The following is a 25514-nucleotide window of genomic DNA, read 5'->3' as shown; positions in this document are numbered from 1 at the left end:
GGACAGGGATGTATCCAGAGTTAATTAAGGCAAGCTTTATTTTAATTCCTAGAGGTTTATTTTGAACTATAATGGGAAATTTTTCTAATTTTTTTTCATCTTGCTGGATTCCTAGCTTAAGGGAAGAGTGAACTTCAGCCAACAGCTTCGTGATTTAATTGCGTTGTATGTAGAAAGTTAATTTGATTTTGTGGAGTGTCTTTATTTTCTTAGAATAAGAAGGGAACTGGGAAATTCCTATCTTTTTCTTACAAAAGCCATTTTGATCTCACTTCATAAAATTTTTCTTCTTCTCTTTTAGTTCTCTGAATCCTTTCTTGTCAAGGCATTGTAAGAAGCTGAATAGTGGACTTGTAGGCAATAACATAGTCTAAAAAAGAAATAACTTTTAACTAGGATTTAAGTTAGCTTTCTTTATTTTGGATTCTAACATCATTCCATTATATTCATAGCCCCCTCTCTCCCCACACCATTATTAACAGTTTTACCAGAAAGGTTTGGTAGTTTGTTTGTCCCAGAAATTCTGGGAACAGTAAAGCATGCATTTGCATTTATTATTAAAGGTTAGTATATGCTAAATAATTCAGGAGAGGTCTCTTTTTAGGTTCTTTTTAAAATGTATTTCAAATTGATGAAATGTCCTTAATGAAAACAGAGTTCAACAGCATTGGAATGCTTCTGTGATTTTTCAAGAACGGACCATAAACAAACAAATTTATTTAATTGCTTAGAGTTCATTAGCATGTTCATTCTGTCTGCACAGAGGACTTCAGTGTTGTATGTGCAAGAATATGCCAACACTTCTGTAAATATTAGTAGTCATATGCAATGATGGATGAGAATTACATCCTCTAGAAGTAGCTGTCATAGGGAAAGTTGGAAAAGAGCCAAAATGTGCAGGTAGGTCAGTGGCTGAGGGAGTGCTCTGTTTTAGGCAACCACAGCTGTTTGATTGCAGCTGTTCAGTGTGATTACAGTACAATTTCAATACTAGTTGTCTGTGTGACTTGCTTTTGAAATTGTGCTTGTGTGGCAGGCAAGCAGTTCTCAAATGCTCCCTTGAAATAAGGAGTTAAAAGTAGCATTTTCTAAGGCCCTCAATGTGCTACACCTTGTGTGTTTGCTGTGGAGGTGTGTCTGTGCTACACTCTAAGGGGTGATGGCCACATGCTAACCAGGAGGTCCAGAGAACCAATCCTGTTGCCCTTGTTCCTGGTGCAAGCCCTGACTGCTGTAGTAGCCTCTCTGCTCTACTTGATACATACAAGTTGAGGCATCTGTTCTGGGAGGGGAGGGAGGGATGGAGAACCTTAGCTGTGTTGTCAGCTGCTTGGATCTCTCCAAGAGGATGACATTCCAGGAGGATGGTCTGTATCATCTTTAGCTTCTGTGGGCTCTGCTGTCCTTTCAGCCAGCCTGGACTGCAGGCCCAATGCTCCTGTTACTCCTGTTCCTTCAAAGAGTGTCATTGTGTCAAACACTACAAGACTGAATGTGTTACAATATTTGTTAGTATACCCTGAACAATTTATTTTCTTTTTTCTTGAATAATTTAATAATATGAAGCTATAACTGTTTTCCTACTAGACTTACTATGCTTCAAAATCAAGTGACACTTACCCCCACAGACGGATTAGAGGACACCTTGAAAATGCAGGACCCATCAGAAGGCACTTTAAGGTACAGATCAGCTTTTATAAGATGTTTGTTATGTAAAATGGTGGTTAAACCTGTTGAATTTTGTAACGGGAGACACACTTTTGAAAGTATTAAGTGCCATGAAAAATAGTGTCATCAAAGCCTAATTGTTTCTGTTGGAATAATGAGAGGATTAGCTTTTAGTAGGTGAGAGGGCTGGCAGTGGATTGAGCAGGGTTATCCAGTGCTGTATGAAGGCAGAGTCAGGAATAAGAAATGCAGGAATTGCACAATGACTAGAAAACTCATCTGTCCAAAACCCAAGCTGCTGAGCTTTTTTTCCTTCACGTGACAGACGCCTGAGCTTTTTCTAAAGACTGGAAGACATGAGTTGTGTTACTTTCAAAACTGTATTACTGTTATTTCATTAACTCATTCGTGTAGGGATTTCTGGGGAAATAATGTCTTGTGAATACCCTGCATGCTGCTAGCTATGCATTAAAAAAAATTTGAAAGAAGTGAAGTTTTATTCTTGGGGCCTCAAGAGGGTAAAGAGATGGGCAACTCTGCTTCTTTCTCAGGTAGAGCAGTGGCCTTTTAATTGTATAAATAATAAATTGTATAATTTATTATACAACAATAAATTGTATAAATAATAAAATGCCTTTTAATTGTAAAATGTATCCTAGGTTCAGCAGAAAAACCAAACATTTCCTTTTCTGCTGACAGTGGTATGCTCTGCATGAGTCTAGTTAGAGTTGATGTGAGCAAAGTATAAATCAAAAGAACTTACACTAATTTTCTACCTTGAAATTGCCCCTACATTTTTAACATGCACTCTTAAGAGTAAAGTAGTACACATAATAGATAGTCACCTTTTCTGTTTTGCAGATAGTGAAGTACAATTTTAATGGCTAATTAGCTGACATTTTTGGATGAAACTTTGAAAGGTGGGGAAGTATAAATGTGGGTTGTGGGTTTTTCACCCCCTTCTTCCCCCCCTGCCACCCTCACCCCAAACATAAGAGCTGTTGGATAAAAAGACTTTCTCCAATTTAGGTGTGCCTTGCCAGGCAACGTTAGTCAGATAGCTAAGCTAACGCCAACAAAAACTGCTGTCTTTATTCTGCTGGAGAAAGTCTTTTTCTAAGTTAAAAAGTTCAAAGTGTTCAAAGCCTGATGCAACTATTTCAACACCTAGAAACATCATAGCCTGTTATTCTGTATCCCCTCTGTATTGTCAACCTCCGGGTGATGGAGGGATCTAGCACTGGCTGCTGGATCCCTGGGGCAGTGTTGGTGGTTGATGCTCCTTTCATTTACATCATTCTGCAGTTCTGCTGATTCTGCAAGCAGGAAAGTGTCGGTTTAAGTTGCCACCTCACGTATATATGAATATTGCAGTACCTGGTGATCTGTCCCATGATGCTTTAATATTTATAGGGAAAATGGCATATGCACTTGTATTGCAGTTTGCTTATGTGTGTAGCACTTTTATCATTACCATGGAGACAGTGGTGTTGATTTGACTTAATTTCTTTAAATTTTTATGTTTAAATTCTTTTTGCACAACAAGATTTTCTTGCTGTGCTGATGGTGAAATAGGAGTGACTTGACTATCTCCTACACTCAGGACTTTGTTGGCTAATTATTTAAAAGAACAACAACATACGAAGAAACAAAAACCTCACAAAAAACCCCATATGGAATTCTATTCTCTACCTTCATCTCTCCCCACCTCCCAGAAAAATCAAGCCCTACATAATTTTTTCTTGATATATAAAATGGGAATTTAAATTAAATAAGCAAAAAGTGATGACTACTCAGAGTATTTAAAAAAACATATGGTCTGCACTATGTTAGACTTGTTGGGAAAAGAAAAAACTGCTGTTCTAAAATACCTTATAAAGGATCTGGAGAAGTCTTACAAAATTTAAAAGGTCTTTTTTGTAATGACCCTTTATCGTGAATCACTAAGTCAGGCTTTAAGCAAGTAAATGCAAACTGATCTTTAAAACTGCATTCACTGCTTAAGAAAAGTTCAGCTGTGGTGGTTCACCCCTGCCAGCAGCATAGCACCACACAGCTGCTGCCACCCTCCATTCAGCTCCCTTCCTCTCCCAGCAGGATGGGATGGAAAATATGGAGAGCAAAAGTGAGAGAATTGATGAGTTGAGATGAAGACAGTTTTGAGTAGTGAAGAAAAAAGTGATGCAAAGGCAGTCACTCACCATCTGTCACAAGGTGACTGCTGCCACGCTGGCCCCCAAGCAACGGCTGCTTGCTCCAAAACCCCCTTCCCCCAGTTTCTGCTGCATAGGAGATCATGTGGTGTATAACATCCCTGTGCTCAGCTTGGGCTGCCTGTCATGGCTGTGTCCCCTCCCAGCTTCTTGCCCACCCTGGTTCTTGCTAAGCAGCAGAGTAAGGAAAGGGGAGGAAATGTTGCTGCTGTGCAGGTACTGCTGGGCAATAGCCAAAACTGGTGTGTTACCAGTGCAGTTTTAGTCACAAATCCAAAACTCAGCACCATGCACACTGCTGTGAAGAAAATTAATCCTTTCCTGCCACACTCAGTGCAGCCATATAGATATGCTCATATACCCTTATTTTAGAGCTTCAGGCTCCTAGGAATTGTCATTACCCTTATTTATAAAACAGTCCTAACATAAACCTGGATGTCACTTCAGCAGACTCTTTTCTTATTTCTAGACCAGAAGTTGATGTTTTCCACGTACTTTAGATTATCTTGTTTTGCTATAAGCTGTGTGTGACTGAGGTGCCTATTTGTCAAATGCATGTATAATCTCTTAGCTTTGTCTACAACTGATGCTGATCTACAATCATAGTACTGCTGTGTCCTTCACTCCCCACTTACTACATGTAAGATGCTTGAGTTGAAATGTCTAAGCTGTTTGTAAGGCAATTTTCAATGCCTTGCACCTTTTTCCCATCCTTTGCTTGTTCTAGTCCTTTGTTTATTGTCATACAATTGCCGTGGCAGACCACCAAGGCCTCCTTTCTAGTCACTGAAGTCAAGGGAACCACAGCAGGAGTGGGGAAATGGGAACTTCTAATGCTGTGTTCAGGGCATCAATCCAGCATTAAAGGTGCCCTTCAGTTTTCCCTGTGATAGGCATATGCTCATGTAATACAACCTAGTGCGAGGAAGTTCTTTGTGCCTGCACTCTGATACTCTCCAAAAAGTGATGGGCATTGAATGGGCTCTTGCAAGTGTCCTCCATCAGAGTAACCCTGGGGAAATGATGGGGCCAGATTCTCACTTGTCTCCTGCAAAGTAGCTGGGGGAAATTATTTGTGAAGTAACAGAACTCCTGCATTTGCATAAAGAAACCTCTGTTCTGTACAGTTCTTTCTTTATTGTTCACCAGCCACACAGTGGAAAATACAGTGGAAAAAGTGGTACTAAAGTTACTGCAACCTCAGAGCATGTGACTTTTTAAATGTGATCCTTACTCTGTCAAGAGGAGACATTTCACCAAAGGAATTTTGTCATGCTCAAGGAGGGCTATTTCTGTGACATAATTTGTTTTCTCCTATCCTTCAAAGGTGTTTGTAAAAGATAAGAGGAATTTATATGGCCAGAACATTTTCTTTGGTTTTAGATGAAAACCCATTGTTTAAATTTGGAGTGACTATTGGAAAACTTAATATAGCAGTGTTGGAAAACTATGGAAAATTATGACAAGTAATGTTTTTATTACTCTAAAGATTTTTACTGCCTGTTTTATTGGAGATCTTAGTGCCTAGGAATGAAAATATTTTTAAACTTCAGCTGCTGTGATCAGTGTTGATCTTGCTGTATGCTTTCTGTGTTTTTATAATACCTTTCATCTTTAAGTCTTCTGATACCTCTGTGGCCTCTGCTCCTAGTCCCACACTAGGTTAGTTTTCAGTTTTCCACTGTAGAGGCATCAAAGGCATAGAAAATGCCTGTGTGTTCAGACTGTCAGTCATTAAAGCTCTAGGGAAAACATATGTACTGACTTGTGTTAGTGTGACACTTGAGACTCCATGCATGCCTGCTGCAGGCTTGGAATCACTGGATTTGGTAGTGGCAGTGAAGTGTTGTCTGAAAGTTTTTTTTTGATGTTGTGTGCCTCATTAATGGTTGGAATGTTAAAATGTTGTACAATACATTTATTTTTTTCTACAAGGAAAATAATTTCAGGTGTTTTAAACAGCAAGTGCAATACATCAGTTCTTTGAGCCACGTGGTCTGAGGAATAATACAGGGACATAAAGGAAGAGGGTGTGCACGTGCAAATGCGTGCTTCTGTCATTGAGTACTGGAAGTTTTACATGTGTATAGCTGCAAATATCAAATTTTGAGTTTTGGTGCCCTCATTTTGCACTCTTTTTTTTTTTCCTTTCCCCACCCTTACAGAGCAACTTTGCAGATGGCCATTTGCAGTCCCATTATAAATCAGGCTTAGTGCAGAAGGGTTTATATATTCAGGCTAAGTACCAGCGGTTACGTTCTGTTGGTGTAAGGGGATTTGCCACTAATAAATTCAGAGATGGATTTTTGAGGAAAGAAAAGGTAAGTTGGATTAATATATTTTTCACAAAGCCATTTGTAAAATATGCATATTTATAAGATCCGTTTAGATTTTTAAATCTTCATGGAATGACTTGGATGGGATTTTCGGGGCTATTGGCTCTTTGTATTTCACTGGCAAACTTGCCTGTGCACTCCTGTTTCCTCCCTGTTTATTCTATGGAAACTTGCTGAAACTTGCTTTGTGTAACTGCAAATCAAAGCTGCCCTCTGAGATTTTGTGGGTGCTTCTGTTTCAGTATTTTTTCCTCAAGCTCAGCTGATCTCTCTTTCTACTGACAGGACCAGAAATTGTCCCTTTGAGAACAAAATATTCTGTCCTGTTTAATCTAAGAGAAGGATATTAATAATTTTGTAATACATCTGTGTGCTTCTCCTTTTTTGTTAGGTTACCATAATTATGTGCTTTAAAGTATTCACTGGGGTGCTGCCCTGAACAAAACTTCCTGCACAATATAATGTCTTGTGTAAAATGGTTTGATAAGCTTAAACTTTGACTTGCAGAGTGTATGGGCCAACAATAATCTTTAACTGCAGAATAATTTTTGAACCATATAAAATGTTGCAGCTTTTGTGACAATCAGTAGTTAAAACGTACTAAATCCTTTATTAGAATTGATCAAAGTAATATGAAGTTACTTGTGACATCAGGGAATTGGATTATATGACCTACACAGCCCCTTGCAGTTGTGTGCTCTGAGTTTTTGTTTTGTAACTGTGTGTCCATCCAGCTCCAAGTAAATACACGTGAATAAATAAGCATCTGTAGCTGGATTAGAGTTTAGCTCTTGGAGCACAGAAGCGCCTTAAAGCACAGGTTCTTACGGATGTTTGCAAAACTCCTCAAGTGTACAGCCCCCAAAACCCCTTAAGGAAACACACATGTGAAAAACAAACCAAAACAAAAAACAAACAAAATAAACCCCAACCATCAGAAAGAAAACCAAGCACTTGAAACAAGGTAAAGCGATCACTTATTACTGAAATATTTGGGCAAACGTCTCTTATATTTGCATGGGCTTTGAGAAGTTTTATCTTTGAAGGCTAAATTGAATTGGAATTAGTGGAAAATAGAAGGAGAAAGATATTCCCCCCCCCCCCCCCCCCAGTTATGACCTTTAAAATGTGTATAGCAATGTTACGATTTTGTTGTAGTGAGGTATTCCTAATAATTTCCAGTGTTCTTCTGTAAGTGGTTGTTAAAGATTCTTGTCTGGAACTTATAAAGCATACTTAAAACATTCTGGCTACTAGATATTATGATTTGAATAAGAGACTAATCAGTGACTTCTGAATTTTTTTTACACCTGGTGAATTTGAGTGTGTCTGAGTTAAAGTAAAATAAATCCTGAAGAATAAGTATGACAACCATTTTCTTAACAGCATACTGTTTGCTGGTTGGCTAATTCCTAAAAACCAAAACTGTTCCTGAAATTGTAACATTTTGACTATTGTAATGATGAAACTTGTCAAGATCTGTTGAATAGGTCTGGGCATCTTTATTTCACTTTATTTAATTTGAAATAATAATGCTGCGTATGTGTCTTTTAAGGCACAGTCTTTGTAATTGTGCTGTTTGAGTCCATAATTGAAAAAAATCTTGCAATTTACATACTGAACTTAGGAAGGTTGGAGGGTTTTTCTGCTATTACAACTGACAGTAATGATTTTTTTTTTACCCCTGTGTAGGGAAATCTAAATATTGCAACAGAAACCTGAACTGAGCTGAGATTCTGAAGTTGAAACAGATAACACAGCAAAAGGAGCATCTGTTCAGTTTTTGACAACTTTCTCAAGACTTAAAAAAAGATAAAGGAACTAACGCTGTAACTTTCTTGATTAAAAAATAACTTTATTTTGAATGCTGCAGAACTTTTTTACAATTTTACTAATTGCTTTTAAAGTACAGTATTCAATTGAAACATCATAATATGTACCTTTAGTTCTGTTTGCATATCAGTCTCAAGTAAGGAAGTCATTGAAGGGAGTCTTATTTATTGAATACTTTTTCTCTAAGCATGATATTACAGATGGAACTTGAGTTGTTATACCCAGAGGTTTATATGTTGAAAGTTTATTGCTAATGTAATAATAAAAAGAAAAAAAAAAAAGTGCCTGAATTGTTTGGTAATAGCACATTAGCTCAGGATTTTCCAGTTAATGACCTTTTAGGTTGTGCAATAGATTTGACACCTCTGTTCAGTCATTTCCATAAAACAGTATTTTGTATTACTTTGGATTAATAACTTGGATTTCTGATGTGTATATACATTTGTAAATTGTTGGAATGTTGGGAAAACTTTCAGCATTTGATTGAAATTAATGGTAACAGGCAGTTATGTAAAGTACTGTAGCAGTAGCTTATAACTGCACTGAAAGCATGCTTGGGTTTGTTAGAAGATTAGTTGGTCTGTGTTCAAATTATTCTGTCTCATTATATTTTGGTGTATGAGATTCTTGACCAAGCCACATGTTCTCTAATCTTTTTCATCATAACTGATTTGGTGATTTTGTGAATTCTAAAATTGGAGCCTGAAGTATTAAACTACAAGAAAAACAAAAAAGTAAGTTTTTGAAAGCATGTCTTCTAACAAATAAATTTTTCATAATTGAAATTGCTTTAAATGCAGATAGCTGGTGAATTTATTTGGAATGATTCTCTGAAGTTTACCATACTGCAGTATTGTTAGGCTGTGTGCAAAACTCAAATAGCCACACCTGTTTCATAAGCAGCTATAAACAGTATTGTGTTTATTTCCTGTTTATAGCCTTTGCCTTAATTCATTATCTATGGTATGGCTGTGTGTGTGTATTGCAGATTTATTTGGACTTCTTATTGACAGTAAACTAAAGATGCATAGCACGTAGACTTAAGAAATGTTCTTTTTCAAGAAAAAAGTTAATTCACAATATCCTCAATACATGCAGGCAGATCTATTTCCATATAGAATGCAGGCTAGTCTCTGTTGTGGCTGGTAGACCAGAATTCCAATTCTGGGTTAGAGGTATGTTCACGGAAAAGGAAATTTGGTTTTTTGGGTGGAAAGCCAGGATGTGATTTCTGCATGCTTTTTTGTAATGTTTTTTCCACAATGCCTTCAGTAGAGAGAGTGTTTGAAAATGTAATTATGGTTCAGAACAGCTAAAATTACTGTGACTTGAGCTCTTCAGTTTTATGGGTGTTCTGCTTAGCGTTCATAGGGAATAAGGCATGGTCATTCAATGATAAGATGGTTTGTTTCTAAAACACAGGTTTTCAGTTTAAGTAACAGTCATTAATTGTTTAACTCGTTTTTCAGTAAGTTTAACATGCAAAGACAAAATGGGAATTGGAAGGAAAGGAACTCCCTGGACAAATAGAGGCAGGCAACCTTCTGCAGATAAGAAAGTGATTTTTTACTTAATGCTGTCAGTGATTAATCTGTCAGAGTTATCCTGTGCAGATTTACTGGGAGATGAAAATAAGGAACTGAAACAACAGGTTAAATGAGTCAACCCAAAGCAAATGTGGAGTAACTGCAGTTCTGATCAGGCTGCTGGCAGGAGAGTGCAGCACATGCCCTGCCAAGAGGGGCAGGTTTACCCTGAAGCCAACAAGTCCTTCACACTGCTCTGAATGTGTGCTGTAAAAGATGTGAGAAATGAAACCATATATGATACACGACAAACTACTGAGGCTGTGTTGTCTTATTCATCAGGATACTACTGTGTCTGTAAGCTTCCTGCAGTGTTCTTATTAAATTCTGGAAGAGAACTCTTCGTTGAGTAAATGGGAAGAGTGGATACATGAAGAAACTTCTGATGTGGTAGTTTTGCTAACATTGTTTGGAAGTAATGCTGGAGTAGTCAGACTTCAGTCAATTAATGCTGCTTTAACCAGGTTTCAACATGTGTCTGACTCCTGATTTTGTGCTTTATTTTATCTATGCATGATTAGATATCTCTAATTTGTTTTGTGCTTTACAGTTTAGCATCGTGTTTATTTCTACAACTGTATTGCAAAGAAGTTTGTGGGTTTTTTGACTTGTTTGCTAACTTTGGTTCCTGCCCCAACCCATGGTCCTAAGATGAATGTCATATGAAATGTAGTCACTGTTTCAGTTGGTTTATCTTTTGTATGATCCCATTTACTCAAATCACATTCTTTACCAAAAATTTTACTTAAAAAAATTTGGATTCTGTCATGATAAAACCTCTTATATTCTAAAAAATGCAGACAGAAAAAATGAATCTTACAAAAATTAATGGTTTAGGTTCTAGAAGCATCTACTCAATGATATGATGTGAGACATTGCTATGTCGATTTATCTTTGTGAATTACAGAGACTTGTGTGTATATACTCATACCCAATTGAGCTTGTTTATTGTTTTAGCACAGGAAATTCTGTTATACTGGAATACAATGTTTAGTTGAGGGCAATATATTGAAGTTACTGTTTGGGTTGTGAAGGCACAAGGAAAAGGGTTAAGTAGAAGAAAGGTCAATTTACTTGAATAACCTGGTGCCTTTCGGTATTGTGACTGCATTGTAGAAAACACATGTACAAAGACTTAAGTACATTGCAATCTTTCTAGTGAGAGTATGGACTGATAACAGTTCTTGTTAAAACAACCGTTTACTTTAAATAGGTGTGTAAGCCTCTGTAGGAAAACAGTGACTCTTTCATTAATAAACTGTCACTGTTAGCATTGGAAGGGCGAGTTAAAAATGTGATTGTCTTAAGAGCTTTCTAGCTTTCTGGTTTATACTTTGAAATTACCAATGTGAATTGCCTTTGTTTTGTTTAGCTTGAAATGGCTGTTAAATGCTGTCTGTTTCAGTTGTTCACATGTGAAATTTTATTTTTAATTGCTATCCAAAATGTAATGAATTTAATATGACTAGAGTCTTCCTTTTAAGTGTCTGAAATACTAAGTTGCTATGTTGTTAGCAATTATATAGCTGATCCATTTAAGTTCTGCATAAATTTATTAGAATACTTATTTTAAATTTTTGATGATTGAGTTCCCAAGGTTACTGAAATTCTGGGGCCAGTAAGAAGCAACACATTGCAAGATTTCTATAAGCCTGCCTTAACTAATAATTACGTGTTTGAAATCATTTTACCTGTTGGATATAGATGGTTTTGAGACCTGAACATAACTGTCTCAACTCAGGTAACTAATAGCAGAGGATAGGAGTAAGTCCAGCTGATCAATCAAGCTGCTGTATAATGTTTACCTGCTCCCATCTTCCCTAGGGCCCCAGGCTGAAATGCTGAGTTTTATTTAAATGAACTTAGTTGCTTTAAAAACAGAACCAAACCCCAAGATTACACTTTTGTGGCATTAAAGGCAGAGTTCTCAAAACTTGCTTGTTATGCATCAGAAAGTAATTATCTGTCATGTCTGTGAAATGGAAAATGAGAGTCACTTGAAGAAGGTGATAAAAGATCATAACAAAGAGAGACTGATTTCTCAGTATTCAAGACTGTAAACAGAGGGATTTCTTTAATTTCCTTTTCCTTGCTTTCCTAAAGGAAGGCTTTTCCCATACTGTGCTGAAACCCACTTCTTGCCTTTCTTTAAGCATCTGAACAGCAATTACAAAGTTCTTTATGGGAGAGCCCTCTAAAAGACAGACTTCAGACTTGCATACAGACTTGCATCCTTGCATCATTTCAGAATGAATCTGAAGAAAATATGTTTCTGCACGTAACTCTGACCCTTGACAGACTTCATTCCATTGCTGCAGAATAAGAAGTTCTTCAGCCTCCTTACTAAGGAAAGAAAGAATAAAAGCCATTTCAAGATCATTGAAAGCCTCCTTCTGACACTTGATTCCCTAACAGATCTTAAGGATAGCCATGAACATTTAAGTGTGTTCTGTTTTGAGCTTTGTGAACATCATTATTTTTCAGTGTCAAGATCAGAGAAAACTGTTGTCATACCACCTTCCCCTTCCTCCCATGCCTGGTGGTTTTTTGTTGGTGGGATTTTGAGTAGGTATTTAGACACATGGTTTAATAGCGTGCCACTTTTAGTGCCGTTTTCTTCTGTTCACTGTTCATTGCTCTGAATTTTTCTAAGTAGTTTGAATCTCATGTTGTCTTTTTAATATTTCATTTTCTGTAAATAATGTAGTAGATGGCTTTCATTTTGTGACTGGCTTCTCACGTCTTTAGTATTGAGGGGAGGAGGCAGTGGAAACAGTTGTTGTTCAAGTATGTTCTTCAAGGAATAAAAAATTGTTTTGTTTTAAGAATAGCAGGAATTTTTTACTCCCAGTTGAATGAGGGGAACTTCTAAGGAATAGATTGTTGATGTTATTTATAATGTAGTTTCTCAAGGACTGTCTGATGTGTGTATGTGTACATGTATGTGCACATGGAAACACACTGTTAGAGAAGCCTTTAATTATTTGTAAGTGTGGGTAAGAAATGACATTTTTAAACTACTGAAGCTGGAGTTAAATGCAAATGCATTTTAAGTCTGTAGTCTTTGAGTCCACGACGGTGCTTTTGACAATGTTACTCCGTATCTAAAAGCCTTGTTCATAAGGGTATACCGTAAGATGTAGGTATGTTTATATGTATGTTTAACATAGTTTATATAAAATAAATGTAAATTTTGTTTCTACGAACAATAAATGTTTTCATGAAATTTTTACTTATAAATAATTCAGTTATTTGATTCAGTAGTTATTAATGTTTGGTGTAATTTTCAGGGTAAAACAAAAGCTTTTTTCAAAACCTTTTGTGCGGGGAGTGGAAAGTGACAAGTTTTCTGTTTTCATACACAAGTTAACTACCTGAGGTAAGAGCAGGCTGGTTTTGCCTACTCTTTCATTAATAGTCAAGGTGCCCATGCTGTAAAATGTTACCTATACTTTATCTTTAATAGCGGGGGGGGGGGCGGTAATTTTTTCTTTTATAATCTGCATTTCTCCTCTGCTGCTCCTGTAGGTTTTTTCCCAAGGGTCTTTACCTGTGGTAAGACGTGCCTGTGCAGAAGCCTCCCCACCCACCTCTATGCCTTTCAGTCCAGACATGTTGCTGATATGCGCACACTGTTACAGTTGCAGGGGTTTGGCCTCTTCCCGCAGTACGAAGGTACAGGCATGCTCCTGTACGACGCTGCTCTTTTTAGTGAAGCACCAACACTACCCCAAAGGGATTCTTTATCTTCCCTGTTTGTCTTCCTTCTTTCGTCCCCTGCTCCTAAGCCCAAACCCGTAGCGGTGTGTGCGGGGAAGGCGGGCCAGGCAGAGAGGGTTGCCGGTGCATTTCCCGGTGGCTCTGAAAGCAGAGCCCCGGGGGTAGGGCAGGGCCGGCGCGGCTGCCTGGGGCCGTGCGCGGACGGGGCAGGTGCGGGGCAGGAATGCGCGGTTGGGTGCCTGTCCCGCCGCCCGGGAGCGCTCTCCATCCTCCCCCAGCGCCCAGCGAGGACGCGCCCCGTCCCCTCCCTGTGCCCGAGGAGTCGTGCCCCGAGAGGGAGGGAGCCAGCCCGCTCCCCGCCGAGGCTCCGCTCTCCGCCGCCCCTGCCCCCGCCGGGACCGCGGCGCGGCTCCGCTTCCTGCCGCCCTCCCCGCCCTCCTCTCCCGCCGGCCCGAGGCGGCGCAGCGGCTCTGGCGCAGTCTCGCGACACTTCCCGCAGCGCGGAGCCGGAGCCGCCGCTCGCCCCGGCAGCAGCAGCGGCAGCCGCGGCGGTCGCTGCCCGCGCCCGGGAGCCCGAGCCGCTCCCGCCCCGCGCCCCGCCGCGCTCACCGCCCGCCCCTCCCGCGGCTCGGCCGCACAGGCTCCTCCAGGCGCTCTCGCCCTGGGCTGCTTTTCCCGGCGGCAGCGGTGACCCAGGTGGCTGCGGGAGCTGAAGGCTGAGCCCCTTCTCTCGCCTGATTTCTGTACATTTCGTTTTTCTCACACACGCCGAGGGAGCCGCGGCGCAGGACGCAGGATGCAGCCCGGCTGCGGCGAGTGCTGAGCGCGGTGGCCGCCGGAGGAGGGAGCGGCTCTGTCAGCGCCTCCGCTCCGCGCGGCGGCGGCTCGGGCGGTCCCTCGCCCCCTTCCTTCGCCGTGGCCACCCGCCCCAAACTTTCAGCCTGTTGTCGCTGCCAGGCGAAGCCCAGCTCGACATAAATGGGTGAGTTCAGGCCGCCGAGCTGGAGGTCCGGGACCAGCTGGGGCTCCCTGCTTAGCCGGTGGGGTGCGTGTACCGCTGAGGGCGGCGGGAGGGAGGTGGCCGCCACCGGCCTCCGCTCCTTCGCTTCACGGCTTTTAACTTCTCCCCTCCCCCGGCCGAGGCAATAATTGTTTTCATGTGACAAGCGGAGAGGTCGGTGTTGGCGGCGGCGGGGGACGGCGGGGCGTGGGGTGGGAGTGGGCTCGGGGCTGCCGCTGTGGGTGCTCCCGAGCGGGGCTGACACGGGTACGAACCCTCCCCGTGCATCGGCTGCCCGGCCTCGCCGCCTTCCCGCCGGGCACGGCCCTCCCCGGGCGCTCTGGGGTGTGGTGGCACCGGGCCGGCCGGGCGGAGAGAAGAGACAGCTCCGCGCCGGGCGCGCAGGTTGCGCCCCGAGGGCTGCGGCGGGAGGGATGCGCTGCCCCTCACCGCCCCTCACCGCCCCTCACTGCCCCGCCGGGCGGGGGCGGGCGCCGGCGCCGCTGCGCGGGGTCGCGGGAGCGGCGGCGCGGGGGGCGGCCGCGCTTCGGCTGCCGCTGCCCGTGAGGTGTCACCCGCGCACTTCGGAAGAGGCTGCCCTGGCTGCCCGGCCGGGCTGGGCAGCGCCCGTTACCTGTGCAGGGGGCGGGGAGGAGGATGGGGATGAGTTTGTCCCATCACCCGGGCCAGGCGGCGGCAGCGGCGGTGCCGGGCGCGGGCTGAGCGATGCGCGCGGGGCGTCGCTGGAGCGCGGCTGCCCGCGGCTCGCTCTGCCCTGCGCGGTGCCCGGCGGAAAATGACGGATAGGCGGGAACAAAAGAAGCGGCAGCTGTCCGTGGGCAGCCTTGGTGCACAAACCGGCCGGCGTCTGGGGACAGCAGCGCATTTGCTCCGAAACAGCGGCTTTTGGATGTCCCCAGGCCCCCCGCTGCCCGCTTCGCTCACGGCGGCGGAAATGCGGTCGGACTGTGGGGGAACCTCAGAGCAGCGTCACCGAAACAACTGAATATAATGCGTGATGTGGGAGGACATTTTACACAATTTCACCTGTTGTAATACAGTGACGTTGGGAATATAGTAGGAAATAAATAGTCCCTTTGTTCTTTGAGAGATTAGTTTGCGGGGTGCTATGGGAGCGATGCGCAGCTGCTCTACCTGTATGTTACCAGATTAAGCACAAGCTTTTTGCTATCGACTTCCAGTTAGCTCTCCCGATCGGGCTGAGATGGGTTCATCCCTATGCAGCTCGCTCGGCTCTATTGATCCGGCTGAACTCCGCCGCTGCTGACGGCAGGCCGGCATCCCCGGCTGCCACGGGTAATTGGGGGCATTGCAAGAATTCTGGTAGGGTTGGTTTGCCGTCTCACTGACACAGCTCTCTTCTGTCTTCTGTCACAACAGACACGATTTTAAACATAGTGCTGCATTGAGGGGGTTTGCAACTGCTGAATGGAGCAGAATCTGTACTCAGTAGGGCATGTCATAGTACATAGTTTTTTTAAATTTATTTTTGTATTTATTTCTTACTAACTTTGTATTGTGATACAATAAGGCTTTTCTGATTTCAGTTTACTCCATAGTCCAATTATTAGCCTTCGTGGTTCAAAAGATTAGGTAAAGCAATAAAGAACCAACAAAGTAACTTGCATTGATAGAGCTCTAGGAAGGTTTTTAATACAGTAACTTGGTAGTAAAGGCCATATTTTTTCTTTTTTTCCCACCCATCCCTCTCCTGGGCAGTGATCCTACACATCTGGCTTCTTTAAAGCTCATTTGGATGATGACTTTCCCAAATCATCATGATTCAGTCATACTTTGCTTTGCAAAATGGGAGTGGAGGGAAGGTAGATATGATTTAATTGTTGTTCATATCTTTAAATGGTAAGTGATTCTCATAGTTTGCAAACAAATAGAAAAATTGTGCAAGGAGGTGAAGATATGCATAGTATGAAAGTAAAATCTTTCTAGGAGACATCAAATGAAAGCACTTTTATTAAATACATTTTTAACATAGTTAGCATTTTTGTAAGGTATCTCAGATGCAGAAGAGAATAGGTGAATTCTTTGTGTACTATACTCTCAGGATTCCTAGATTTGTTTTTAGATTAGTTGTAAGCCTTCTTATATTAATCATTTATATTTTCTCAGTGGCTCTGCAGAGTGTTTTAAGCCCAACCCTGTGCATATATTGGGTGTATGTTACACATACCTTTATACTGAGATTCAGTGCTTCTTTACAGCACACACCCCAAACCTTACAAGAAATACTTTGTGTAATTGATGTTTTATGAGCTCTTCTATGACATTATAGGCAGAGTACATTAAAATTAATTAATTTGCACTTGCAATGGACTTCTCAGGAGAGTTGAGTGAAATAATGATGTTAGTTCTCTACAACATAAAAAGTGGGGGGATAAGGCAAAGATCTTGAAGGTAATCATGAACGCAGTGAAACAAGCTTGGTCCCCCTCCTTAAATGTTTGAGAAATTAAGATGTGGTGTTTTGTGGAGATTTGTGTGTGGGAGAGCGTTGTTTGTTTGTTGTTGCTTTTGGGTTTGTTTTGTTCTGTTTTTATTTGGAAACTACTTAGGCTGGAGTATGGTCAGGAAACTCAGTCTCAACTGCGAGAGCATGGATGTCCACATATCAGACTGTCTTCCTGAAGTTGAAGGTGCAGAAAACAAAGTAGATGTGGGGAAACTTGGTTTGAAGTGTACTGCCTATCAAATTTAGAAAATGCAAGAGCAGAAGTGTGATTCTAGAAAGCAGTGTTTAACTACCATCATCACAAAGCAGCTGTGCAGCTCCTTCTGTCAGTCGAGACACACCTCCCAACTTCTGCAGTAAATGAAGGAAAATCCTTTCTTCTGCTGTGCAGTCTTTGCTCATGTTCAAAGCACAGCCAGTTTAGTGCATTAAATGAGGTGTGGGTCCTGTATAATAATGTTGCAATGAAACTATGCAGCTGAAACCTTCATCACAATGCTTAAACACCATCTTCATCAATTTCTTTTCATCTAAATGTATTTCAAGATACTGTTAAAGCTCTGCTGTTTGGAAAGGGGAAGAGAGGAAGCCCTGCTTTTGTTTATGTGAAATCACATTGATCACCTCTGCTGCCACCATAGTTGGGAGTTTGGATCCAGAGAGACTCTTGTGCCCTTTGAACCAGTTAGATTACTTCCACTGGCAGAATATTCTGTACTAGTTGCAATCCCTTTTTCTGTTTTTACTTTTCTTAATTTGTTTTTCATTTTCTAAATTCTCCTCTATCCCCTGCCCTCAGCTTTCCCCCCTTCTCTGTTTCTCTTTACATGTTTCAGAGATGCTGCTTCCTCTGCCCTCCTCTTTCTCATTGCAGCATCAACAGAGGGAGTGCTCTGAGCACATTTCTTGCGTGTGGGGCCAGGCTGACCTCCAGCACCAGAGCTGTGCCCCATCTAAACTTCTGCTTGGCCCCATGCTGACACCTGGAGTGTGCTCACTGCAGCAGGAGCCCTGGGGAGTGCAACTCCCTACTCTCCCATCTAAAATAATGCATTTTTGAGGCCTGAGCTTAGCAGAAGTTGCACACAGAAGATAGTAGGTGTGCTTGTGGTTGCCTTTCCAAAATGGTGGAGATATTGGAATTTTTCAATAGAATAGCTGTAAGATTTCAAAAATAGAAATAGTATTTGCCATTTTAGTCATCCTTGAAGGCAGTTTAACAGTTTCAGCTGAATAAAGAAAAGTAATCAGAAAGATGATTATCATGACTTTTTTCACTTGGATTTCTTTTTAAAAATAAGGTTTTAAGCAACTGTAAAGTGGCTTTATAGGAAAAAAAATGGTGTAAAAATCCTTCCGAGTTGTAAAAAGTCTTTAGTCTCCTCATAATGGTGTTACTGATTGTAATTCTTTTGTGGTCATTAGTAGATTTCTTTCTCACAAGAAGGTAGCTACACTGGAGCTGTTCAGGATCAGATGTCTAGTGGTTTGGTGGCATTATACAGCCTGTGAATGGCTTATGATCTGAGTTCTGGAGTTTTCATAAACCTTAATAAAATATTTTGGTAACCTGTATTAAGTTTCATTTAAAAATAGCTGGTGTGAAGTTTTCTTTTCTTAGAAATCAAGAGATAATGACATTCCTGTAATAAAAAGTTATCAGAGCTGCCTTCTATATGGATCAAGATAGGCGTTGGAAATCAAGAAATATAAAATATGTGAATATGTGTGTATATGTAAAAGATTATGAAAATATTTTATTATTATAGCATCTCTTCTGCTTGGTCCTTTGCAGTAGCTCTTCCTTCCTCACACTCTCTATTAGAATTTTTTTATATTAAGTGTTGCTTTTAGCTCATGAAGTGTGATAAAGAACATAATACTAAAATAGATGGTTTCTTAAAAGAGCAGAATTCTTGCTTGTTTTTGTGCTAATCAAAGACTCGTATGTAGAAAATTACAATAGAGCTGCTAGAAAAGGGTTTTTTTTCCTGCCTGGGTTTAAGGAAGTAATATAATGAGCATGTAATAATAACAATGTAATGTAATAATGTAATATTGAGAAGCAGTTTTGTTTTGATATGAATGCTGAGTGCATACATATTTCTGTTTAAACTGCTACTAATGTAATATATACGATATATCTCTGATGTTTAAGATTGCTTATTTTGTAATTGTTACTCACTGGATGTTAGAGGGTTCTTTAAGAATACTGCTGGTATATCAGAATTTTTATAGAATATCAGTGTTGGCCTTGTAGATAATGCATTGACTCCTTCCCTGCTTATAGGGGAAGGGTTGCATGTGTTAGGAGGAGAAAAAGGAGAGCTTGGAAACATGAAATCAGCAGCTGAAATTTCAGGTCTGATGTGTTAGAGGTCACTGACTGACGTGCTGCAAGCAGGTTAGCCCTGACGAGATCAAAGGAGTGAAAACAGCTGCAGAGATGGTATCTGTTGTTTTGCTCTGATCCTGCTGGTATAAGAGCTAGCTTATAAAAAAAAGATGATGGATTTTGTATGGTTCCTATCTGTGTGGTTTTTAAAATCCTGGATCAGGGAGTGGATGTTTTCCCTTGATGCAAAAGCAGGAAGTAGCTGCAGGCCATCTCTGCATTCTGTACACTGAGGAATGATGAAAGAATATATTAGGGGGAGGGGAATGATAGAGGAGGTGAGTATCAAGATTCAGTAATTCAGCTAATGTAAAAGTAATTGCTGATAGTCTGCTTCACACTGAGAGGAAACACAATAAAAGCTTGAAGTCCCTATGTGTGAGAGAATATGCAAATACTGCAGTTCAGTAGTCACGGATTGTATTGTCAAATGAAGTTGTCTTTCCCCTCCTTTTTATTATTGATAACTGAGAAGCATCAGTAGAAAGCAACTCTTGAGAATGCAGTGGTAAATCCACATAAAAGCTGTGTGGTGAGATGACTGTTGCAAGGTCTTGGCTATGCTTTGTTCCTAACATAACTTTGCCTTAGAGAATGGAGCATTCTGGAGGACAAGCAGTGAAAGGGGAAAGGATGTCTTTGTTCCCAGTCTTACAGCAGTTTGTATTACAGTGGGAGTGTTGCTGAGAATTTGTGCTTCTGATTTAGTATGAAGAATTGTGTGGATTTGTGGATCAGAAATTATGTCTGTGCTGAAAAAAATCTCTTTAGCAACAAAGATAATGTATTATAGAAAGCTGAGCATTTATACAAGAAAAATATCCCTAACTTCTGATTAATCTGTAGTGTCAGTATAAAGAAGTGTCTTTTGAACTTTGCCTTTGAATTTCATTAGAAGTATTGTACAGAAGGAAAAAGTTCCTCTTTACCTCATTCTCTGTCTTTCATACTGTGCAGCTAAATCACTTCTGACAATTGAAACCTGCTCACACCAAAACCAGTGTAAGTCTATTCATTTATTCAAAGATCAAAGTCAGTATTGGTGCACAGCTCCCCGGGGAACTAATGCTTTTTTGTAAATGTCAATATAGATGCATTGCATGTGTTGCAAGTCAAGGCCCAATTAGACTAGATCTAGGTCTTTAAAGGTCCCTTCCAACCCAAAGCATTCAAAATGATTTATCAATATTTAATTAGCTTTCAGTGGTCATACTGATTATATTTAAAAATTAAGTGGTTTATGTCCCACGGGTAATTTGTATTAATGAATCTGTGACTTACTTTTAAGAAACCCAACTCACCTAAGACAAACAAAAAAATAATTCCTGCAAAATAGGAATACTCATAACATGTTGTATTCTCTACTTGTAATTCCCAGGAACTTGCTTGTTACCTTAAAAAACAATATATTTGTGCTTTTTATTGATAACAAGGTTTCAAGCACACACACAAAAGTCACTGCAGGGTGTTTTCTTGCTTGTTTTAGGTTGGTTTTGTGGGAAGAAGTTCTTGGAGGTCAGTGCAACTGCTGGTGCTGTATGGACTACTTGTGTCAGCCTGGCTCTCTTTCTATGTAGCCCTGTCTTTTCCCATGAGCTGGACTTATAAAGGCTTTCATTAAGGGTAGCAGCAGTAACAGAAAATAAGTGTGCACATACAGAACTTTTCATTTTTGAGCCAATTGTAAAACTATTATTTGAGAACTTTCGTGTCAGGTTAAAGTTAAGTATGTTCTCTATCTATGGTTGCTGATTCATCCTCATCACTGGCAAAAAAGCATTTTTCATACTCTGGTTACTTGGCAGAGTGGATTTTTTATTTCTGATAGGCTTGTGTAGCATTGAAAATTTTCTGTCCGTGTGACAGATATAAAACTGGCAAGCAGCAAGATCTCAGCTTAATTTTTCAGTGTTTTTCTCATTCCTGCTGTTTTTTCTGTGAGGTCTCACTGAGCTTTTATTGAGCTGTTAGTGCTCCTTTATTTCCTACTGTCAAAGGGCACACCAGATTCCAAACTGTGCCTAGAAAAATATGCCTTTATTTAGAGTTTTTGTTATGGCAGGGTTTAAAACACTTCTTTGCTGTTAAATTTGGACCACTTATAAAAAATGTTTTAGCTTTGGCCTTGTGTTTCCAAATGTAGGGATTAGTGGCTTGCTTTGGAAGAGAAGTGATGCTTATTTATAAACAGTATTTGAATGTTGATAAAGATTGACTACTGCAGTACTTTTCTTTTTTGTTATTCATGTCTTATGAACATTTCTTTATTGTAATCAACAGCTTTATGGAAAAATAGCATATCAAAACATTTTACTCTAGACAAGACACCTGAATTTCCCATTAAATAGACCAGTATTATAGTTCATTTTCATTGAATACAACTATCAACTTTTCTGCTTAAATGATCACATTAAAGAAACCCTCAAAAGCTTACGCAAGGCAGCCAAAATACCTCAGACAACTACAAAAAAAAAAAAAAAAAAAAAAATTCTAACCCTAAAGGAACCTGACTTTGTTCCCATCAGAGTTTAAATGGCTGGGTGAAAGGAAGGGAAGGAGAAATGAGTTCCAGTAAAGGCTGAGTTTGAGAGCCTTGCCTTGGATGCACAATCCAGCAGTTTGTGGCAATGGGAATTCTTGAACAGCTGAGAGTGAGCAGCAGTGCTCCCAGGCAGGTCCTGCTAGCAGGGAAGACAAATTTGCTCCATGTGAAGTCAGGCCCAGTAGTAAGAAATGCTTGTAATTTCACTTGTTAATAAAATGAAAAATTACATTAGTTCCAGGAGAGTAAAAAAAGTGTCTACAAATTTATAAATCCTCATGATATTAAAGATATTTTTGATGGCATGAGCTACACCTTATTATTGATTTTAATTTTTGTTCAGAGAAACACTAGGGTCCCAACAGTTGTGGAGAACACCAGCTTGAAAGCTTACAAGCTTTTCTTATATCTGTATTTTTAGATTGCATGTGGGAAAGAAAAGGTTAATCACTATGCAATCTTGAAATCTAGATTTGGTTCAGACTTAAATACTGGTACTGAAGTGAAACATTTAAACCTCTTCAACTAGTAGATTTGATACACTTCTGTACTTTTGTTGCATGTTTAATGTAAATGGTAACATTTAAGTTTTATCTCATTTTAAGGTTCTAAGCCATTTGCTGAGCCCAGTTGATCATGTAACTAGTTCAGTTGTTAATCTCAGTCTGGTATGAGATTACTTTTAATCTTGATTAATTGTTAATTGCTGTATCCTTAGTGCTGGAAATGTGTTCTTTGTAGCTATTTTTGTTAGTAACTTGAACAACAAAGTTAATTTTCCAGGTGACAAAAAAACTGAGTATTTTGTGGATTTTGTTGGCTTTTAACTAGTTAGCTTATAGATTTGACCAGCTCCTCAGTTGCTTCTTTCTTTGTGGCTTCTTTCTCTGTAGGTCTGGTAGATCACAGTGGGTTAAATTTCTCTATCTGTGTAGAACTGCTCCAACATCATAGAGGTAACATGTGGTTAATCAAGGGATTTGTGTGTACAGTTAATCCAGGCTATTTTATTGATGGGAGGTTTGCTTAATAAGCAAAATCCTTCTTTGACTTCTTCCTTACTTGACTAAATGTGTGATGAAAAGAGATTTATCCTTGAACAGCCAACTAATTTGTATGAGTAAGATCAGCTCTTTCTGTTGCTAGAAACAACCTTTCAACTGGGAGAGAAATCTTCCTGCTGCTGTTGCTGTCATCTTTGGTTATGATTGTTTTTAATGTTAATCTTCCTGGACAGCTGCTATTTCCTCCTCCATCCAGTAATCTTTTTTAAATTGTGAAAGATCTATATTTTCCTTGAAACTCAATACAAAAACCCCTTGTATCTGCTGATCATTTCATTCATCAAATACCTTTATTTAGCTTCATTTGAAAAAAGTAGAAATACACTTGTCAGTTTTCCTTTGGCCACTGAGGTCAGTTTGAATGGTCTTTGTTCTGTCAGCTCATACTGCCCTTCCGAATTGCTCACTTTGATTTGCATTAACCATGCTACTTATTTTAAAGGCTACAATTTCTGTGTATGAAGCACCTATAAATAGTGCTTTTGATTAGCTGACATCTCAATTATCTGACTGTGGTTTGTGGAAGATTAAGATAAGATACTGTTAAGTTCATGATGAACTATCTTCTGACAATTCAAAAGTGTCTGCACAGGTTTTGGAGTCTTGAGACATCTATTAATATGTATTCCTCTGCAGTGTATTTGATAGTTTGTTCACAGTTGTGGAGAAAACATTCCTGTTTGCTCCTGTGTGTTTCTCATTCCTTCACCTCATTCTGTCAGAAAGCAGTTGCACCTCTTCTCATCACTTACAGAAGTACATGTATGCTTCTTTCCCTTTGTGAGTTGTGCTGTTTTGTTGCTTTGGGTTCATGTGTTGTGGTGGTTTTTGATTGTTGGGGTGGCTTTGGTTTTTTATTTTTTTCTTTTTAAAAAAAATAAATTTTTTTTAGAAAGAAAAATTACATTACAGTTTCTCAACTGTTTTTCAGGAAAGATGCTCTTCAGCCTTGTGGGTTTTTTTGGGTTTTTTTTGTCTGTTCACATGCCTGATGCTCTGTCATCCCATCTTTTCATATGCACTCTCTTCAATCCCTTTCCTTCCTGACATCATATTTATGGGATTCCAGCCAAAACTTTCTTATGTATTTCACTTAAAGAGTCTCAAAATTCCCTAAGTTAAGATGCAAAGATATACAGAATTTTGGAGACAATCTGGTGTAGAATACAGTACAATTGTAGTTGATCCTTTATGCATTTTATTTGAATTTAGGGACAGAAGAAACCTTTGGCTGGAATCCCATAAATATGATGTCAGGAAGGAAAGGCATTGACTGTCTTTTAGAGACTATTGCTTTAATCTGCAAAGTTTTTAAGACTTGAAATCAAACCTGGAATAATGCTGAGGTGTGTGTTGCATATTGTGTTTTGCCAGAAATGTTTTTGATATTTTCTGATGGAAGAGTGGTGCCTCTGGTATGTGGAGTAAAACAGGTTATGGAAGTTGGCAAAGCCAAATACTGAAATTCCATTTTTTTTTTAATTTGGAGAACTTTTAAGCAGGATGATGCTATTTTAAGTAGAATTTCAGTTCCTGTCTGCTCAAGTCTGTCAGTGTCTCTCTTGAAACAAAACCAAGGAACTGATGTAAATGCAGCCTTGTAGGCAGAGCAATGGAATGTAAGAAACACTCTTTGCCTCTCCAGATCCTCTGAAATCTACAATTAGTTTTGACTTCTGCTTTCCTTAACTCTTAAGAGCTTGTACCAGTCAAAACCAGGGAAGGTCATTAGAAGATTCTTTTAGGGGATGGAGTCCAGGAACCTTTTTTTTAGATGGAAAAGTAGAGCTTTGTCCTTAGCCTTGGAAGAAGTGCTCAAGGTAGAACACATTCAGTGACCACCTTATTTCTGTCCTCTCTAGTTCTCTTGGTTGCATGTTTTAACCTGCCTGTTGCCTCCTGGATGCTGTAGAAAGATTCTGTGCCAGCACCTGAGGAAGTTCTGCTTGTCTTGAGGAGAAATTGTCTTGTTACTTCTTTGGCTACACGCTTTGCTCTGTTCCAGACAGTGCCAGTGTTGCAGGAGGATGAGATGAGGAGGCTGTCAGAAGAATAATTGATTATAAAACAATAGGGTTTATTGCCTCTGTTTGTTTCCATGGGTTCCACAAAGCTCCATCCTGCTTTCTCCCCCTTTTCCCTCATGCTCGGAGCAGCAATGGGTTCTTCTGTCTAAATGCTGACTGTTGTTTGTGCTTTCACTCTGTGTGCAGCTCGGCTGAGCATTCCCATTCAACCAGCACAGAGTGGCTCAGATTCCCTTTTGGAACAACGCTGTCATCAGGTCACAAGCTGTTCTGGCTCACAATGAAAGCCAGGGATGAGCTTTCAGATGTATTTCTTTGGCTTGCATCAGGTTTTGCTATCAGGATTGTTCTTCTGAGGAGGAGCTCTGTGTAGTGTCTCCCATTTGGAGGTTTGTTCTCATCATAAAAGAGGATCCCTTGGAAGGAAATGAGTGTTTTTTCAGGTGAAGACTGCTTGAGACCTTTAACCTGCTACCAGATATATCTGTTCAAAGAGCTGTGTCTTCTACTTGCAGCATAATCTCTGCTTTCTGAAAGGCTTTGTCTTTTTCAAAATAAAGATAATTTCTCAAAGAGAAAATAAAACAAAAAAATGTTTATGCAAGTTACTCATTGCCCAGGCTTGTGATGGACACATGGAAT

At 40.2% G+C, this 25514-nt stretch overlaps 2 protein-coding genes across 12 annotated transcripts in view; both read left to right on the top strand.

The window, feature by feature from the left end:
* BCLAF3 (BCLAF1 and THRAP3 family member 3) overlaps window positions 1–12849 on the top strand; it is a 33939-nt gene extending 21090 nt beyond the window's left edge. For all 3 annotated transcript variants that reach the window (XM_030281848.4, XM_030281815.4, XM_030281838.4), the window contains exons 10-12: window positions 1588–1680; window positions 6047–6202; window positions 7910–12849. In XM_030281848.4, coding sequence (XP_030137708.4) covers window positions 1588–1680; window positions 6047–6202; window positions 7910–7939 — 279 coding nt within the window. In that variant the 3' untranslated portion in view covers window positions 7940–12849. The remainder of the gene's footprint in view (window positions 1–1587; window positions 1681–6046; window positions 6203–7909) is intronic.
* A 996-nt stretch (window positions 12850–13845) lies between these two features.
* The window catches only part of SH3KBP1 (SH3 domain containing kinase binding protein 1), a 210863-nt gene continuing 199194 nt past the window's right edge, over window positions 13846–25514 (top strand). For 2 of the 9 annotated variants that reach the window (XR_005981493.2, XR_012057801.1), the window contains exon 1: window positions 13846–14338. Coding sequence is in view for 4 of the 9 variants with exons in the window: in XM_072934458.1 (XP_072790559.1) it covers window positions 14335–14338 (4 nt within the window). In the remaining 5 variants the exon portion in view is untranslated. The remainder of the gene's footprint in view (window positions 14339–25514) is intronic. The other 7 variants (XR_012057802.1, XM_072934458.1, XM_072934443.1 and 4 more) reach the window with 6 other exon arrangements.

Source organism: Taeniopygia guttata, chromosome 1, assembly GCF_048771995.1.
Source record: "Taeniopygia guttata chromosome 1, bTaeGut7.mat, whole genome shotgun sequence".
Lineage (NCBI taxonomy): Eukaryota > Metazoa > Chordata > Aves > Passeriformes > Estrildidae > Taeniopygia > Taeniopygia guttata.
Note: the sequence above shows the minus strand (reverse complement) of the source record. Positions and strands in the feature narration are given on the sequence as shown.